The following is a 21,066-nucleotide window of genomic DNA, read 5'->3' as shown; positions in this document are numbered from 1 at the left end:
CATTGTTCTTTTTGGCAGTACCCACCTAGTAACTTCATAGGACTGGTTTTTTATTCATCCACGTGCAGCTCTGATTCTACCCAACCCTCAATTCTGACTCCTTGTTGACCATGCGTACTGCACAGATCTCTATGTAAATAGATTATGTTTATCCTGTTTAATAAAACATTCAATTATAACGCAGTTTGTGACCAGAATCAGTCGACCCTATGGATTAAATTCATTTCCTTGAAGGCCATAAAAAACACCATAAATATCTTAATATCCAGTTAGAAAAATGAACCTAACCGTTAGGAAAAGATCTCACGCAAACGTTATATAAAAGTGAAGACTTCCTTGGCCCACTGTACCTCTCCTCCAAGAATAGCGAACTCACAAAATGCGATTGAATCTTAACTACAAAATAAAAGAGGTACCTATTACCATTAATAAGCCTTTGTAACTACTATTACAATAAGTTTAACACCTCGATAATAAATTCAAATCCATCGATCGGGCGGAGCTCACCTGTCGGAAAGTCGATCGTTCGGAAACGGAAGTGTCGTATATCGTGTCCGTTCGTCCGGTAACCGGACACCGAGGATGAACTCCCTTTGACATAACGTCACACCGCTGCTCTGTGAATATTTTGTACAGGATATAAGTTAGACAATTAATGTATTGGATTGGAAAATGCAGTCTTTCATGCCCAGTTCCTAACTTCCTAATTAGTAAACGTCGTTTTGCTTAATTTTATTTTTTTGTTAATATTATACAGCTGAGGAATATATTCGTTTGCTTCTGCATTAATCTCAGTAAATACCAGACCAATCCGATTCTTCCAGTGTTAGGAAGCCCGTTTATGGTGAAGGGCCAAGTTTTATCCAGGTGTGGGAAGAGCTACCTCGGTATCGAGAAGAAGGTAGATCAAATAATTTTAATATCAAATCATCATTCAATGCGGAACTTATTTAAATTGCGGCTAGTATCTCTAATTTCTTGGAATTAGGGTAAAAAGAAGACTCGCGCGTTCAACTCTATCATACAAGTAAATTCTCATATTTTCCCACGACATCAATCAATCAAAAAATTCTCACAAGTTATCTACCTATTTAATTTTACACTATCAACCAAAAAATCGCGATAAAAATCTGCCACCACGCACATCCCATCTCCCTTTTCATACCCGATTGTTGCCCCTTGAAACGGCAAATGAAATGATCATTGATATCATGCATCAGCTACTTGAGCTAACATAACAATTGACTGTAGTTTGCCATGGTTTGCCACCTGTATTTGCCCTCAGGCTCAGTGGCAAGTGTGGCGGTATTGTAACCGTTTTATCTGACAGGTAAAACGGTTACAATACAGTCTGTTTACTTAGCGGGTAATTTTAGGGGTGCTTTGAATCGTGTAGGGAGATTTGTTTGTAATGTGTTTTATTGTTTAAGTCTTCTTTTGGTCTTTTTTGTTGCAGTTAATAAAATATAGAAATATCTTCGCTTAATGTAAGAAAAAATCTATAATAGATTTTTATGTACTAGAGTTGTTATAATCCTTCGGCTTCATCTTGTTAGTTTACATGGGCCAATTCCATTTGGGCGCATGTCAGGGCCCCGATTCTCCTAAGTTAATAATGTCAAAATCGAATAGAAATCGAATCGCAATATGATCGTAATAGCAGTTTTAACCATATCGGGCATTCTGCTACTAATAAAAGACCAATCGTATTCGATTGACATTTGATTGGTGTGCGATTGGTCTGCTATTTTGATGATTTTGGTCTATACGGTAGTTTGCTGTACAATAATTTTGCAATCGTAAATCATTTGCAGACAAAATGATTCATTATTGAATGACAGAAAAGGATAAAAACGTTTATTTCAAAGAAAACATAGCGGAATGCCACATACGCTTCAATCGTAATCGAGTCGGGATTGGATCTCAGTCGAATCGAGTCGAACGTCAATCGAAGGTCGCTTAAGTAAAATTAGGAGAATCGGGCCCCAGGATATCATCTAGTGTTCTCTACTTCAGTCTTTCCGCATCTGTAAAAACAAAAGCAAGCCATTATTCAAAATACCGATCAATTAACTGAGCTAAACCCATCCCGATACATAAAATGCCATTTGCAAAAACAACAATCCCACAGACCACAATAACATGAGCAATCATCATCTGTAAAACGATACGTCTCAATCGGAAACGCAAATAAAAGATAAAACTTGTAACTCAATATGTTTTTGCGGATTCACTACCGATCTCTTTCGTCCATTCTTACGATTGATTTACATTTAATCGGTTGAGGGGTGCAACGCGTGCCGTGCGCGTGCCTGACAGATAAGCGGCCATTTTGCCTTTTTTCGCGCGCTTCCGAGAATGGCGGTAAAACCGCTTAGAAATGTAATTATTGTAATTTTCTGCTCTATAATCTTTTGATGAGTGCGTTTATGGATTTGATGTGTGAAAATTATATGCTGTTTTAGTTTTTAAGAACTTAATATCCATTTTTACAAAATGCATAGTCGTTAATGGAAATATGATTGATGAGATAAAGTGGTTCACAAGTTTCTGTCCCTCTACTTGACTACTATTATTCATTCTCCACAAAAAACTAAAAAAAATCATACTACTAGATATAGGTAGGTTCACACAATTCTAATTCGGGAACGTCTATACCTACTTCCAGGCCGTGCGCACTTATAAAAAAGGACCCCGTAGGATCTATGCTGCTACCATCGTTCTATCGGCTGGTGGGCACTACCCACAGCTTTAATCTTAACGTTAGCTTCGGAGATCCGGGAAGTGAGAATCAGATACTCATTGAGACGAACCTCAGTTAATAGAGCTAAGCCATGAGGTTGTATCCCTTTTAGGTTTTAGCCTGAACACTATACGAATATAGTAGAACAGAAGAGCTTTCTTTTAATATCCCTCTGAATAGGTATTTCAGGAAACTTAATAGGCTAATAGATACCTATGTATTATATATTTCTATCAAACCAATTACAGATATGAAGAAGCTTTTTCCTTCTATCCAAATCGTATTTAATCAAAAGTCTACCCACATGAATGTTTTGTGAAATAAATCGTTTTCAACTCGCGTAGATATCATAAAATCAAATATTTTCCTCGACTGGCAATCGTATAGAAAGAAAATATAGAAAGCTTCGAAAGCTTCCAACAATACCACAATACATGAACGGTATACGATCTTTTTATAGTTCGGCCGCTCAGAGAATGCGTTTCTGACACATCGCGATTGAACTGACGACGTAACTTTGTAATGGCGTTGCAGTACGATAAAAATATTTTTGCTGGTTGTTTATCGTTTTAACAATTGTTGAGCATTAAAACAACATTATTATATCAATAATAATCAATGAATGTTGTAATTTTGTGCCAAATTGAGTGTCAAATAACTTGGTAAACAATATTTTTCTAAAGCTATACTGCGCTATTACAAGGTTATGTCAGCGCTTTATATTTGTAGTGCTGTGCTAAAAATAACAGGCAAGTATCGTAATCTGTTCTGGTTGATGGTTCTTATACAGTTATACTTATAATATAAAATAATACGTTTTGTTTTTCTTTTTAAGAATTTGAAAATAATGGACTATAGGATAACTTTTATGAAATATAAAAATAAAACTATGATCAAACTGAACGCGAAAGAAAGTAGCATTTTATATTTAGGTTGAAAATGGTAACCCAAATGGCATCATGGGCCGTCATTTTGTGACGCTAAATAGTCGTTTGTTGTCATTTCGTGCGCTAAGACTAAGTGCCCTGCCTCATTAGGACGCCAATGGCGACGTCGCCGGCTACGTATCCAAGCAGTTAGTATTGAAATGTATGGAACCTAACTCACTTGGCGACGGTTTGGCAACGTCGCCATGGCGTCCCAGTGAGGTAGAGCTCTAAAAACCTGATTTTGGAAGATTTTGACCGAGATATCAGGATTGATTCTGTTATTGATAATACCTAATATAATACACGTAGGCGAAGATGATGATGAAGACACCACCTCCTCAAGCGAATCGGAGTCTGATTAATATTCTGTACGCACATTCAATTCGATGTACTTACTTTATTGCATAGAAATACAGATTGTAACTTTGTAACAAAGAATAAATAAAACGATTTTATTATATGAATATTACCTTTTTTTGGTTTCCACTTAAATAACTAAAATATAAATTTTAAATGATTCCGCCAATTTAAAACGAAAATAATCTTAAAATAATGCGGCGGTTTATTTTGGAGGAACGGTAACGAACTCAGTGTTATGTTGTGCCCATCACTAGTCCTGACTAACTGATAGGTGTCAGGAACGCATTCTCTGAACGGCCGAACTATAATTTGCCTCGCAACTGACGAAGCCATAGAGGAAACCTTGTAAGTAATATCGATTCAGTTCCACCGCTTTTCCAAACTTTACCGGTTAGCTTTCTTTTCTTTCCAAGCTTTTTATTTATTCACTTTCAAAAAGTTTTGCACGTTTTCATTAAAATAATTTCTAATTGTAAAGCAGTTTGTTTATGGTAAGAGAAATGAGGTTTTTTAGAATGAGTCGCCAGTATTACGTCATCGGAATCAGGAATTTCGTAGCTGTGGTTGCCTGAATTCATTATTCTAGCTTCTACCATCTAACCCAGATTTTTCCAATATGCCTTCTTGTGCGTCTAATTTATAATTGCACATAGTGCTTAGGTTCACTAAGATTTTGCTGTAGGTCTAGGTTTATACCTCTGGACAGAGTGATCATGGTCATTGTGGTGGTCAATATTTCACTTTCCTCGCTACGGGACGTCTCGCTATCAAGAAGACATCTTGGAGCATTAATTAACATTATGCAACAATATGAAATAAGGATTTATTTAGCTCAGAAGCTAAATGTTTACGTATTGACACAATTTTAATTTTCTGTTTCACTGCTCCGCTATTTTTAGAAAATAATCAAACATTCATAAAATTCTAGACTTATCATCATCAGATATTGGAACTGATAGATTAATCTTATAAGTAAATAACAGCCCATTTCCTATTTTTTTAAATCTAGGGCACTGACTGATATGGAAAAAATAGCCAAATGCGAATCTTTGTATTCGTTATTTTGTCAATAGTTCCTACCGTTCGTACCTAACAGAATAGCTATAAAGTATAACGGTGGTGTTGACGATAGGGAAATTATCTCTTAGTAGTAGGTAATGGCCTGAAAGGCCAATTTCGGCGGTGACATATTGTAGTACACAAGCATATAGGAAAACACAGGGTGTAGTCTTTATTCGTTTACTCTCATAGCCCGATGGGGCGGCATTCCGACACGACCGACATTAACGTGCTCTCCAATACACGGATCAATTATCCATTTCAGACCATTGTGCGACGACTAGACCACCAAGGCAATCGTAAATCATTTGCATGCACACAAAATGATTCATTATTGAATGACAGAAAAGGATAAAAACGTATAGTTAAAAGAAAAAATAACGGAATGCCACATACGCTTTAATCGTAAAAGATTCGGGATTGGATCTCAGTCGGATGTGAATCGTATGTAGCTTAAGTAAAATAGCGCAATTGTACTCTATCCTCCTAAGTTAATAATGTCAAAATTGAATAAAAATTGAATCGCAATGGCAGTTTTAACCATATTGGGCATTCTACTACTAATATAAGACCAATCGTATTCCAACGACTTTCGATTGGTTTGCGATTGGTCTGCTATTTTGGTGATTTTGGTCTATACGGTAGTTTGCTCTACAATCATATTGCAATCGTATTTACGATTAAATTTGCAGACAATATGATTTATTATTGAATCACAGAAACGGACAAAAACGTATATTTAATAATAATATTTAAATAAAAGAAAAATAGCGGAATACCAAATACACTTCAATTGTAGGTAATTAAGTCGAAATTGGATCTTAGACGGATGTGAATCGTATGTCGCTTAAGTAAAATAGCGGAATTGTGTCCCTGATGGTCCGACCTTCTTATGCTCAAAACTCGCATAAAACCACCATTAGAACCTCATGTACCTACCTTAGTAGACGTGCGCGACTACCTATGCGTCAGTCGGTCGAACAGAAACAAGCCTCGATACAGGGTAGTGTTGCATGCCCCTCTTAGTGGAGTCTACTGCGGCCGCTGGGTGAAGGCCGCAGAGAACATCTGACGCGCGAAAATATGTGGGGATATGCAAGAATACTTTGATAATACCCGTGCCCTCGATGAAAGATAGTAAAAGGAAACACGAGGTGATTTTTTTTTTCCGGTAAGAGCCACAACTAAATACACCAGGTGAAGGGCAGTCCACTAATATACATATATATATAACTAGCTGTTGCCCGCGACTTCGTCTGCGTGACCAATATAAAATTTCCAATTTCGTTTATTTAATCATTCATTGCTCAACCCCCGTAGGTGATAGCGTGATAATATATAGCCTATGTGTTGAACCGGCCCCCAGGTAATAGTCATGCAAAATTTGATTTAAATCCATGCAGTACTTATTGAGTTTATCCGGGACAAACATACAGACAAACAGATAAACAGACATACAGACAAAAATTCTAAAAACTACATATTTGGGTTCAGAATCGATTATGGATCACCCCCCAAGTATTCTTTAAAAAAAATATTCAATGTACAGTTTTGACTTTCCTATCATTTTATTATATGTATAGATTATTCCCATGTCAAAAAATATTTTAATTTAAGTATCAGTCATAGTCATAAATCACAAGTTCAACGATCCAATAAACCAAAATATCAAAAGTTTACAACAAGATAACTAAACGCCCGAGATCAGTAAAGCTATACGCACACCTCAATGAGTTCAATAAATGCGGCGTTATCATTTTAACGTGCCTAGTTTTTTTTCTTCATATTGTGCGTAATTAAGGTCGCGCATTGTAAATCTGTATTTTATTTTTTGTTTTGCAATCAGTTTCAAGTTTTTATATCAGTTAGTAGAAAGGTCGCACTACGTGTGCTGGCAACCTCACTAGTCTGGCAACATCTAAATTTGTAATGTCAAATTTTTATTGTCGCAAAAATTTCAGTCATTATTTTCGCATTATTATTGGTGACATCAAATAAGTTTATAAAGGTACAAAATAAATCAATCAAAAACATCCCGTGAAAGTTTACAGTGTAAGCCCGTTGTTTTGGCTGTGAGTGCTAAATTATCAGTGTTAACGTGTGCAAAGGTCTGCATAAATGAATAATGTCGTTGAGGTCGAAGGCCCTGGCACTAGTGGAGGTGCTGCTGCGGGTGCCGCCGCTGTTTGTGGTGGATGAGTTCCTCAAGATCAGCCTGGGGCTGCCGGTGTCCTCGGGCGAGGAGGGCTCCGTGCTCAGCAACATCACAGTGGACGGAGTGGCGGTCGACATCTCCGATCCAGATGTCAATTACTACGACGCGAATTTCTACAACGCGTTCTTCTTCACTATCGTCAAATTCCTCGTGTGCTGTTTAGGTAAGTGACGTTTTATTTGCGAGCACTGGCGTTGCAACATTCAGCCTTTAAAATAGTTTCGAAACTTGAGGTTCCCTTTCGAAATTGTTGTGTTTATTCTGTCGTGGCAATGTGTACAGAATGTGGTTTCTATTTTGTTAATTTTGTACTGTTGAACTTGTAACAATGTTGGACTTGGATCTTGATGGTTCCTACATCCTTTGTCATACAAAAAATGCCACACCACAAGCCCTCTATGCAATGTCCTCTGATCTCCCCTGATAACCTGAATTAAACTCTACCTCAAAATAGAATCAGAAATCAAGAAAATAATGAAGTTCCCACCATTGAACAGACTTTTTATCTTTACCTTCATGCCTACCACAGTTCCTGATATATCATTGATAAAACTTAAGGTTAAAAACAACATGTAGGTATTCCAAATATGATTAAAATTAAAAGAACTTGGTTTGAATTGTTAACTTACAAAAATAAACTTGAAGTAAGTAATTGTAATTATCACACATAGGCACTTACTTCACATAAATGTGAATGCACTTATGAAAAACGTTCACTACATAACCCATCTATAAGATATGAATCAAAACACTTTAAAATTAATTGCTGCTGCACTTAAATGCGGTAACCCACCCAAATTCTTACATAACGCTATTATTTCTAATAATTACCTGAAATACGTAACTCCGCTTTCAATTTTTCAGTATGAAAACGTGTTGAAAAATGTCTATTATCCAATTCATAGGTATGTACGTTAAACATAGTTTAGCTGATTAGCATACAATGCGGTCCAAACACTCGTTAGCAAGTGTTGAAGCATAGAAATACATAAATATACATCATAATTAACTAATTGCAAGTTATTTTGTTTTAACGTTAGTGTAAAATTAGGCCTTGTGTAGTTGGGGAAATATCCTATTCTAAAATTACTTACAGTTAAACCTTTTAAGCACAGCAATACAATGTGAGAATGAAACTACCATTGATTGAAACTTCTGCCAGGAACTTCTCCCATGGAACTTTATACTAAATGACATGGAACTATGTATACAAATTTATATATCAAACAATGTTGAAGGTTCTTCTAACCTATAGACAGACATGTGTTGCTGGGGAGTTTGTTGCGCCACTTCTTCACAGCAAAAACACATAGGAAGTCGTGGCTGTCTTTTGTAAATTCCTTACATTCGAAAAGTGCTGTCTTGCAGCCAAGTTTGAATAAATGATATTTGATTTTGATTTTGTACCCACCTGGTTAAAAGAATACTCCATGTATCTCATAGTGTTTGGTTTTATTAATTTGACCAATCACTGCTGAGTTTAGGCGTTCAGGCAATTTCTTCGCTCTCCAGCTTCAAGACATTTGTATAAACAATACAATTTCATGAAACTTCAAACAAATATAAACATTCTATTGTATAAAACAGTGTTTTTGCCTCAGCCAGGTGCAAAAAAAGAGAAACCATTTTAATCTGCATTTCATACAATACTAACCTCATTCCCATAGAGATACACAGGCTATAAACTTAATTTATATTTTTAGTCTCTCACTTGCTAGACCTTGCTTTTCTAGGCGCATGTCCATATAACTTTCAAGATTTGCTGTCTATTTGTCAGACTTGTCAGACTTTCCACATAACCTATGACATAGACCTGATGACAATGAGAACATTTGAGGACCTTTTTTTTGGCAAGTGTATTAAAAAGTATTGCTGATATCTGAAGCCAATGTAACATTGAAATATTATATAGGACTGATAAAACACAAATGCCCCATTTAAATAAGCAAGAAACAACTTCTTTTGCTTACAGATGGTAATTTTGACATTATATTGAGGCTTATGGTAAAAAACTGCTATCTATATGAGCAAGATTAATTGTATCTTTTTATAGGAACCGGGCATAACTAAATACTTACCTTTATATTTAGTATCTCACCTGTCTTTATAATCAATCTGAACCAAATTACACTTTGTTTTGAAATACCTAAGTCGCAGAAATAAAAATTCCACTAATCACATATAAAACCTGTTCAGTATTCTTAGTAATCTCAAAACTTGTGGCACCATAAACATAATAACATACAAACTTTAATTTTGAATGATGATTCATCATGCAGGCCGAAAAAGAGTCAGATTTTTGTATCTACTGCGTTTTACTTTCAAATCCAAAATGTAATTTTCATACATTATTCAAATGCCAAGGGTAACTTAAATTAATATCTAAAAATACTTTCAAATTTTTACACAAAATAATAATCAAAATTATTACATTTCATGGAATAATCATTAGAATAGACTTATTTATTGAAGGCTAGCTTTTTCTCCTGGTTTAACTGTGTGTGTGTGTAATGTATCTTTCCAACAGCCAATAAAAATTTTCAAGTCCTTATAGGTAGTAGGTTTGGAGCCCTTAGTGTATAAACATATAAAAATGTTTCCTCTTTATTAGTATAGATTTAGATCCAAGAAAAGTGATGTAGCTGCCTTTCATGCCTCAACAACCAACCCAAACAGTTCAATATACTGTTTAATTTTACAATGTTAATTCAAAGAAACCGCGTCGATTACCGCTCGTATCCTGAAATATCGCGTTACTTACAATTTGACCGGCGTTCCCGTTAATTTGTACTTCCCTCCACTGTTCCGGCGACTGTCTGTTGGCTGTTAAATAATAGGTTTATGAACTTACTAGACGTAACTGGTATTGTTAAGGTCTAGAAGTTACAAGACGTCAGCGGAACATGTAGTTTTGGAGGGGTAAAATTATGAAAGCTGATAATGACTTTCCACTGGTCAAAAATATATAGGCTAACTAGATCATTGATTTGGTCTAATTTAGATGTATAGGAAGAGATAGACAAAGACAGAGAGGAAAGACAATATGGCTGGATAGTGTATTTGTGAGATGACGTGAGTCAGAGAAGTATGGAAGAAGAAGACTTGCTGCGCTGCCTATAGATTGGGATAAGAGCAGGAGAATGATGATATATTAAACCAGACTTTACACTAACTGGTGGTTCAGTGATCGTAAACATCGAGTTCTGCCAAAGTTTGTTGGGATTTCCCATGTTAATTTTCGTAGTATTTGAGTGGACTTTGGAATCAAAATATTTTAGCACAATTTACACAACGTATAGTGTGAGAGGCGTACATAGTAAATTTTATCATTAAGAAATTTTTGAATAGTTACAGGATATTGGTCTAGATTATATTCAGAGCCATGGTTCACAAACACTAATGGCTAAATCATGGTGTATTAGAGCCACACCCTAGCGGGCCTTTTATAGCTTTAGTTCATGTTATTGGCATAGTCAGCTAATCTCTCTATCCTGCTATGACCCCAGACATTGGCCAACAATAAAATACCGTCCTCGGTTTTCGAAGACGCGACTGCAGTTTCTTGTGAAAGATTAAGCGGTATAATAGCATGCAAGTAAGAGGAAAACATAAGGTACAATTAGGTTCAATGACCCGGTCCTCACGTTTTTTCTTTCATATGTAAGTAAGTGCAAAGGATTCGTTGACATCAACGCCGAAATGTGGAGTGCATTTGATGGTTTGATTAGATTTAATTACAGTTCTTTAAGTACCTGATTGTATTAGATTCATATATTGCGTATTTATAGTGAATTCATTATCAGCAAGTTGCTAATTTGTCTTTAGTGGACCTCTTATTCGAGCTGAGATAAATAACCAGTTAAATCAATATTTGGACTACTAAGCTTTTTGCTTGTACCGGTAAACGATAGTTTTAAAAACAGAATACCCGGATACTATAGAAACACAATTACAATAATTAGACCTTTGCTCTATCACATTTCATTTGGGCGCGTTTGATTGGTTTAACGTACTAATATCAGTAATACTCGTAACTAAGCAGTGCGAATAAAACCGTGGGCAAGAATTATTTATTTACTTAGTAAGAAATAAGAATAGGTCCGTCATTCTTTAAGTTTATCCTGGATGCATGAAGAAGTTCTTTCAAATTGCAATTAAGGGGCACTCGTCCTATTTATTTTCTTAAGACTTTTTTCCGGTCCGTAATCAGCAGTCAAATGTGTTTTCGGAGAACCGGTTTAGAAATGAACTTATTAATTTTTGCCTCAAAAATATTTAGAATATAAAATTAATTCAAGCGTGTGCGTCAATCATTTGATGCGTTCATGTTTATTTATTTGCAACCTTATTTCAAACTATATAATGCGAATGTTTGTCTATCACAATAACTGTTTTGTCTTACCACGCACTTTATAGGTTAATTTGATTTTGATATGAACGATGACATTGCAAGGCCATTATCTACACGTAAACTATTACACGTCGACAAAGATTATCATAAAAACTAACAAGTCATCGTGAACAATAAATAAAGTAAGAAACCAGATTGTACAAGTTTTGAGGCTAAAAATAAGGATAGTTTATAGGGTAATTTCAATCAGTGCTGAGGTACCTACCTGTCTAAGAAATCATTTTGACTAAGGCAACAAGAGCTATTTCGACTTCTGCTACTGCTACTCGTGTTCGTGAACCTTAAAACACCTTCGAAACTCATAAATAAAAACTGGCTGAACTATGACCAACATTACAAAACTACCAAAATCAGACTCAAAAGATATTTTTGGCCCACTTCAAAAGACCTGCTAAATTAATTAACAAATGACGATAACTCTTTTCAACGTTTTTTCTATAAAATCTTGACTTCAACTGTATTCACATTTAAATATGTTTATTTATTTACCACTTTGAACTGTGTATCTAGCGTAAATATTTATATATTTTTACGTTTTATATCGATCGAGGTTATCTATGTACTTATAAGTTTGGCCGTGGTGGTTAGTAGACTAAGCCGAGGTTTGTAAGGTCATTGTCTTCCTAGACAATTTTTTATCTAGCTAAGCTGACATTTTGAGATTATTATCTCGTCTAGGCCAGACGGTCTATAGAGATCTTTGATTTAGTTCAAAATGGTAGACGGAGAAAGTGATATATTAAAAAGAACACTGAATGTAAGTTAGACATCAACTGTTAAATGATTAGGCGAACAGGATATGAAAATGTAGAATTCTTTCTTAAATCTGAACGACTAATATAACATTCTATAAGCCACAGCAAGGTCACAATTTCCTTCCAAATTACTTTAATTTTGACATTTCGAAACTCATGTTTTTTTATTATGTAGTATGTTAAGGAAAATGTCTAATAATAACCTTAATTTTATCATTAAATCGGCAAACTAATTTTGAAATGTAATGCCGATGTGCATTCTAAAAATCGAATATACCACGAAATGTTATATGATCTGTTAAGCAAACCTAATCATTGACGTAGAGGAAGAAACTTTTGTTTTCAAAACATTGTTTTGACTTTAAAATAATCTTTTAAATCTTAACAATGGACCGATTATGAATAATTAATTAACTGTATTTCCATATGTCACCCACCAAAAAACCTATAACTCTTTCGTCCTCATAAATATTTCTGCATAAAATCTGCCCCATTTGCAATCATGCCAAAACTGCAACGCACCCTCTCTTATGACGTGTAAACCTGCATACCCATAGTTAAACCAAAACCAGTATAAATTCAGACCGGCTTGGTTCCCACATCCCATACAACGAAAGGTCTAGATATTCTGGCGTTATTCACGCAGACATGCGGTATATACGTGTACTTTGTAGATAGGTTGGAAGCTATCGATCGCCTGGAAGCGTGGCTAGACAAAGATGTGACGTCACTAAGTACCAGTGTATTGATTGACTCTCGTCTGGATTACTGGCAAATTCCCGTTGATAAATAATTTTACGTTGACGATATTATGTTGTGGATTAGTAGTTAAAGAAATCTGCCTCTCAAATACGAGTGGGGTTTGATTATAGGCAATGAGGGTATGGACGTTGAGTACGTTTGATCTACACGCCTGATAAAGCTGCGGATAATCTAATCAACTGATTCTAAATTAGGTATATCGCAATCATAACTGTTTCAAAGAAAATGACCGTTGTTTCAATCTAGAAACCAATAATAGATGAATATTATGAAATTGCAGCAAAATTCGCCAAAAGTAAATGATGGCGCCCAGTCTGGTACTCGGTTCTTAGGGTATGTCTGGAGTCAGTTGTTATTTTTGTCTGTTGCGCATCTTACGCGAATATACCAATTCGATTATACATTTTGCCCGTTTTTTTTTGTATACTCTTCATAAAACCCAATAAACATTATCATTGACAAAAGGTTAATACAGTTATGTAATACGCTACAGACAAAAAATAACATCGTTAACATTTTATATCTGTCTTCACTATTAGTTTCTATTTATATCTTATCAACTAAATACCGTAGGTTTTTGTACTTGTAACTTGATTTATTTATAAACTCAGCATGTTGGACGACCTTAACTACTATGTATTATCAAATTATGTTAATGACTGCCTGTCGTGTTTTCGAGGCTAAACCACTGAACCCATTTTGATAGTATTTTGTAAAGAATTGACTGTGACCTTAAAAAAGATTAACTTACAACTGTTTTTAAAGTTGCTCATCCATCTTTGACATTATTAATATTAATGTCTGTCATGAGAATCGTGTTTTTAATTACAGCTCGTCATACGTCTTATATTTAAATGGTACTCAATAAAGTTTTGTTCAGGCAAACGACGTAGGTCATGGATGTATCCGACCGAATATGAGACGAACATTTTAACAGGCTCATACGTACGGTAGACTGCACGTCAGTGGTAACTTTCATGCACCTAAACCCAATAGTAATAAATACCATTTCCTATAAAACTGTTACCATTGAACCTACTACTACCTGAAGTTGACTGTACATAATGTGTTCAATTCACATTTCAAATCATCCGTACATAAAACAACTATCAATTTGTAATCGGTTTGCAATTTTGCACACGTGATGACTTATTTTAGTCCCCTTCTTCGTTTTTGCAGTAGGTACCTCAATCATAGGAACATTGTATCCCTACTAATATTCTAAATGCAAAAGTAACTCTGTCTGTCTGTTTGTCTGTTACGCTTTCACATCTAAACCACTGTACTGATCTTAATAAAATTTGGTACAGAGATACACACTATTGTACAGAGTTGACCTTGAGAAAGAACATAGGATAGTTTTTATCCCTGACTTTTGAAGAGTTCTCTTGGAAACGCGATATAACCGAACTTGTCGGGCGGAAGCTAGTATGTTATAAACTGTCGCTACATTTTACTTGACAGTCGTTGCTATAATCAATGCCTATAATAATCATTGTCTATATGTACACTATGTAGGGAACGATATATTCAGTCTATACGGCGTACTTTTTAGTGGACCACGGTATTGTTTTAAAACAATAGAATTACAAACGCCTACGCGGCCATTAAAAAAACATCATCCCTCTTATTATAAAAACTGCCGCAAGTAGTGGTTTAAACCCGACTGAAGACGTCTTGGTTTGTTACGGTACTTACGATAGTCTTTACATCCTTATTACAAAACGTAGACTAAGAGAAGACTGTCTAGTACTTCGATTTGTCTATGGTTCAAATAATATCCACAGATTATAAGCAACAAATATTTAAATCATTCGCTCAATCGTTCCGAATTCTATGGCCGTTCCTTTTTACATTATTTTGTTAAGTCTATTTTGATGAAAAATAAATAACTATGATAATAAAAAAAATATCTCTGCAGTTGAAAATATTACTTTTTATTATTTAAAGGTAATTTTATATTTCTAGTATCTTTTAACGATATACATACATGATCCAATTATTCTCTTTTAAACAACTATCGAGTTTGCGCGTATAACGGAACGTCAGCGCGCGTATTTGAGTTATGTTTTGTTTTTAGGTTAGAAATAATTTGGATTATTTTCATCCCGATTTAAATGATTAAATAAGACGTTGTGCATCTAATTAGAACCTCTTCAAAAAGTGCACAATAACTTACACACAGAATATCGTGTGCATTAAATTACCAAAAGAAAATGAAACATTTGAAACAACATAAAAGTAGAAAATTATATTTTATTCCGATCTCTATTTATACAGTCAAATGCACTGATACATGTTGGACACTGTTCTTCATCACACAATCTTGTTCCCTTTCTCATCTAGGCATTTTTGTACATTTTAGCAAGCTTCCAGTCTTTTACAAACATTGCATATTACTGGCAGAGATACGGCGTGCAAAACGCCAAAATAGTCTTGAATCTGTAAATAAACAGTAGACTGTATGATAATCTGATATTTTTTCGGAGTTTCATCAAAATCTATGTGGTAGTTTATGCGTGGAACATAAACAAACATCCATAATAAAAACTTTGACTCTTATACAATTAATTAGGATGTTTTGGCAACCTACTTGCATTGTAAAGGCTACTTACTTTATGGCGAGCCCAGTTGAGCATCATAGGATCATCCTGGATTATCATCATGCATTCATTTGACTATTATTTCGAAAAACGTAAATCGATATTTATATCGAAAATTGTCGTCAGGTAATTTGAAGAGATTTTGTCGATGACGCATTCTGTTGGGTCCCCGGACACTCTCAATAGTAGTCTAACACATCCAAGTATTCCAAATCACACATATTTATATCCACTTTCGTTTTTTTCATCACAAAACAAATAACCTTAAAGTAAATAATGTCGGAATTTGACGTTTGTCGACTAAGTACTGCAGTTAAACTAGGGGGCTCGATGGTTTATCTTTTGTACTACAGATAGTAATAGGACTTGCGATAAACTGCGTTTTGTAATAACGTTTTTTCAAGGTCGTACTTAAAGGTGGATTAAAGGCAGTACAAAAGCCGATACTTATTTGATACCGCGTTTTATAATAAGAGGGCATAAGTATACTTTGTTCGTGGTTTATGTTAAGCCCTTTTGATATTTACCGGTATGTAAGATAATATGTAATTACATCGTGACTTTTAAATATCAAGAGTTTTGGCTAGTTATTATTTGAGTATGAACTTATACAAATAATGTTTGTATTTCACATTGCACTTGGCCTAATGGGAAAGATCAATGACCGCGATGCGCAAGAGTATTTAAACGATTTAGAATTAGTAAGAGGGCATCACATACATTTTTCGGTTAATAATAGTCTGAGAAATATATTTTTTATATTACTTTACCTGAAAAGACAGCAAGTCTGGTCAAATATAACAGGAACTAATTCCTAAACTACTCATAACATAACAAATAAATAATCAAACAAAACTCAATAGTACATTTAATTTCATTTTTTGATAACCTAACCATTTATTTCCAAATATACATCCATTTATTTTATTAATCAATAAACAATTTTATCTTATATTTAGAATTTAATATCATAATTCTCTTCGATTCATGATAATTAGTGCAAAAACGTAAAACGTTACAATGAATAATTAAGATAGGTAACAATCAACTTTGTACCAAAATATACAAAACACATTTTTTTTGCTTCAACTTGTTGCTAAGTGCTCACTTAAGTGGTTTTTCTGTAAATATTAGTTTGTTATGAAGAGCTCAAAGTAACGGGGCATCTTACAACATGTGAATTACGGTACATACTTTTTGCGTCTAACTGTTCAACTGATTTAAACTTCGTTAAAACATCATAAAATTCATCAAAATATAGAACTTGTTGATTCCCACTGCTTCACACGCGTCCTTAACCTCTAAAGAAGAACTACTTCTGGTGCCCGAATTTAACAGTCTCCCAGTCGAATTTAAACCGTCTCCTAGGTTCCATCTATCTGGCTACGGGAGTTTCCCAAAAGTGGAAGCCAGAAAGGCTCCAGAGAAAACACAGGTGGATTGTAGCCATTAACAGTCTGTAACTTCTGCTTTACCACGTTACAGAATCTCCCGAATATGAAAACAAAAATAAGTTTCATTGAAATCGCATTTAGCACTGAAGATTCATAAACTAAAGAGAGAATGATGGCTAGCTAAAAGTTTATTGTCTGTGGTAATGGGTGATGTTTTCGCTTCCGGTTACAAAGTGTGCCAAACGAGTTTTTTTTACCCGAGCCCAAGATAGAAGGCTCTGACTGACACCAAAATCAGACCAATGACTTAAAACTTTTACAACCCGACTCAATAAAAAATATCTTGGCATTCTTATGTGATTTATATTCCTAAAATCTCTTCTGACGTCATCTAGATTTGAACCGTTCGATCCTCCTATATGGTTCCAATGTCCAACTACCTTAAAAGTTTAACAGTATAATATCATACTTCTTATTTTGTTGCTTTATTGGACTTTGTACCATATAGCCTATCATTAGATTTCACACATCAATACCGTAAAATCCTGATAACTATCCACTGAATTCTGAATCATGCTTTTGAGTCTAGAACTCTACTTGTACATTTTGTGCACCTATATGAGTCATCAATCTAAACAATTGAAACCGGATTTACCTTCTTCTGTTTACATATCAAACACAAAAGAGATAAAAGTGGTCTACGATAACTGTTTCTTGTTTGATAAAATTGATTAGGAATGCTTAGTAGTAATGAAAGTTCGATAACAAGGATTTCTACCCATGAACTAGTTACGCACTCAAAGCAAATCAATTGGATTATAAAATGTTAAAATCTAATCATTCGGAACTGGTTTCAAATGTTAGAAAAAAAATACGGTTCCGTACTAACCTTGACCGACGTTTACAATGAATTTTGAACATCAAGTTATGAAACAGTAAAGTATGTCACTGCCAGACTACATTGAGATGTAATTAAAACATTCTACTACTTTTATGCCATACTAATTATTTAAGTCAATACAATGCATTGATAAAAGATTTCCAAATGCATTGTACGCAGCCTACCTGCCCAGATGTGCATGATATTTCTTAAGGAAAGTCTCTGTATGGACAAAACACATCATAAGTCTTCAGATACAGTCTAAACCTTGGGAAAACCTTGGCAAAACCCATTTAATGTATGAAGCAATTAATTAAATACCTTGATTAGATAGCTTACGAGTTTGTAAAATATATGAATCATTGTTATTATTCAAGTTTAAAGCAATAACAATAAAGTGCATTAATTAACTATCCATAACATAACAACGACCAATATGAATCCAGTTAACATATCTCCCAAAAAACATTTATATTCAAGTTCTAATTACTGATTCGTTTATTTTGTTCTGTTCCAGGATGCATGTCAGCACTCTGCATATTCGTTCTGTACACGAAACACCTAATCATCGTGTATCTCTACCTGACGTCCGTCGGCCTAGTCTTCGTGTCATACTGGACCAATGTGTCGGCCATCAAGCAGGTGCAGGCCTTAACGCTAGTCGAAAACTCACCTCACCATTCCACCAGCATCTTAGAAGACATCTTAAACTTAAACATTAAAAATCTCATCGACGTCGATGGACCAGGCATTCTGGTCATACAAAATTATGCCATACAGTTCCTGTTGGCTGTCATATTCAAGTACGTGCACCTCGGGCCGCGGTACTCGACCATACAGAAGCTTCTGCCGATCAGCTTTATGGCGCCCTCGTTCCTGGCGATGCTCCCAGTTCCTCCAAACCTTTTGCACCACTCGCCAGTGTTCTCAGCACTGTTACCGCTTCTGTTAGTGAAGTACGTGCTGTGGTCGTCGGCTTATAATGTGATACAAGTGGTGTACGCCGGCTATCAGCACGGCCGGCTTTTCGTCAGCAACTACGGTCTGTCAGCACTCGTAGAGACGGAGTGGATGCGGTTGAATGTTCCGTGCGTGTTGCGAGTGTTCTGGGTGCTGCGTGTCGCTGAACACGCGCTGATGCTCCTTGTAGACAACTACGACGAAGAAGCCGAAGAAGGCCTGAAAGTGTCCACTTTACTAGCGGTACAATCTCTCGCTTCCATGACAAAGTCGCTGCTAGTAACTGGCTGCGAAACTATCACTGCCGTGCTCGGCATGACTTCTGTGATCTCATTCTTTTGCCACTACATCGGTAATTTCTTCCAATGGATTTTGTTAACGGACGAGGAAGAAGACAAAAGTATAGGAACGGTGTCAGCAATACTATTCTATATACTAGCCTTACAGACAGGCCTAACATCATTGAATCCTGAGAAGAGGTTTATACGCCTTTGCAGGAACTTCTGTTTGCTGTTCACTGCTCTGTTGCACTTTTTGCACAACATTGTGAATCCTATGCTGATGTCTCTGAGCGCATCACACAATCCAAGTACACACCGGCACATCAGAGCTCTGGGAGTATGCGCGTTCCTCATAATGTTCCCGATCTCTTTGCTCGTATATTTGTGGTCCCAACATACTATTTCGACATGGCTACTGGCTGTGAGCGCGTTCAGCATAGAGGTGATAGTAAAAGTGATTGTCAGTCTCATGATCTACTCCCTATTCCTAATCGATGCCTACCGAAGTACATTTTGGGAGCAACTTGACGACTATGTGTATTACATTCGAGCATTCGGGAACACTATAGAGTTCTGTTTCGGGATATTTTTGTTCTTCAACGGCGCTTGGATCTTATTGTTCGAGTCTGGGGGAGCTATTCGTGCGGTCATGATGTGCATTCACGCCTACTTCAACATATGGTGCGAGGCGCGAGCCGGCTGGTCCGTGTTCATGAAGCGACGAACTGCTGTCAATAAGATCAATTCGTTACGCGAGGCCTCCCCCGACCAGTTGAACAGACTCGACGACGTATGCGCGATATGTTACCAAGAAATGCACTCGGCAAAGATTACCCGCTGTAACCACTACTTCCACGGTGTCTGCTTACGAAAGTGGCTATACGTACAAGACAGGTGTCCACTGTGTCACGACATACTGTACAAGATTGAGGCAGACGGCAACAAAGACAATGAGGGTAATGAGGACAACACCAACAATCAGAACCTGTTGCTCGAGGAGGATCCAGAGCTGCTACTGGGCGAGGGCGTCAGATGACTCGCTCGAGACTAGGCCACGAGAACGCGTACCACTTAGGTTACAACTCACTATCAGTTTGCGAACCGACTTATTTGAGTGGTATATTTTTTCGATTTGTATAGTAAGTTATTGTTTTTTTTTTTTATATATTATAAATCAGATCGATATACCTGTGATTTAAGGTTTAAATTTTGTCTTGTGATGCATGGTTTTTTCTCAATATGCTGCGTGAGGTTACTTAGTATAAGCTTAGTGGATACTCGATGCTTAATTTTGTCGACGTCTCCTGTCATGTACACGTTCCAGACTTTAAAATTGCAAGTACTCGATAAAAATTCTAATATTGGAAATATTTATTGATGGTATTAGAGGAAAAAAATACGAAGCTATTTGTAAATAGTTAAGGTATTTAGAAATAGCTTATATGATATTTGGAGGTAACTTAAATGAAAAAATATAAAAATAGTAATTTTCTCCCATAATAAACTGTAAATAAACTATTATTTTAGTAGTAAGTGTGTTTTTTCTATTTGTACAACGTACATACATATTTAATGAATTGATGATATTACGGATATCGTTCGGTGTGAATGAGCTACACAGTTTAGTATGTAATTTGTTTGTCTATGGAATTAAGGAAGACTCCGATTCTGCATTAAATGTCGATGATTGTGTGAAATCTGTTTTGTTTCACGT

The 21,066-nt window shown here is 35.7% G+C and overlaps 1 protein-coding gene and 1 long non-coding RNA gene across 2 annotated transcripts; one reads left to right on the top strand and one right to left on the bottom strand.

Annotated features, from left to right (window-relative positions):
* The first annotated feature begins 6,954 nt into the window (after window positions 1-6,954).
* On the top strand, window positions 6,955-21,049 carry LOC110380911 (protein TRC8 homolog). Its single transcript, XM_021341068.3, has 2 exons — window positions 6,955-7,469; window positions 18,629-21,049. The coding sequence occupies exons 1-2, from the start codon at window positions 7,217-7,219 to the stop codon at window positions 20,386-20,388; spliced, it is 2,013 nt and encodes a 670-aa protein (XP_021196743.1). The 5' UTR covers window positions 6,955-7,216; the 3' UTR covers window positions 20,389-21,049.
* On the bottom strand, window positions 15,471-16,323 carry LOC135118346 (uncharacterized). Its single transcript, XR_010277527.1, has 2 exons — window positions 15,850-16,323; window positions 15,471-15,676 (listed from the first exon to the last, which is right to left on the bottom strand). It is a non-coding gene; the product is annotated as an uncharacterized LOC135118346 (long non-coding RNA).
* Window positions 21,050-21,066: the final 17 nt, after the last annotated feature.

Source organism: Helicoverpa armigera, chromosome 21 (assembly GCF_030705265.1).
Source record: "Helicoverpa armigera isolate CAAS_96S chromosome 21, ASM3070526v1, whole genome shotgun sequence".
Taxonomy (NCBI): domain Eukaryota; kingdom Metazoa; phylum Arthropoda; class Insecta; order Lepidoptera; family Noctuidae; genus Helicoverpa; species Helicoverpa armigera.
The sequence above is the reverse complement of the archived record's forward strand: the minus strand, read 5'-3'. Positions and strand labels throughout refer to the sequence as shown.

Bases quoted from the DNA above. Each gene is read 5' to 3' on its own strand.
- LOC110380911 (XM_021341068.3), top strand. From the start codon at position 7,217: ATGTCGTTGAGGTCGAAGGCCCTGGCACTAGTGGAGGTGCTGCTGCGG. The intron at 7,470-18,628 runs GTAAGTGACGTT...GTTCTGTTCCAG, and splicing joins ATTCCTCGTGTGCTGTTTAG to GATGCATGTCAGCACTCTGC.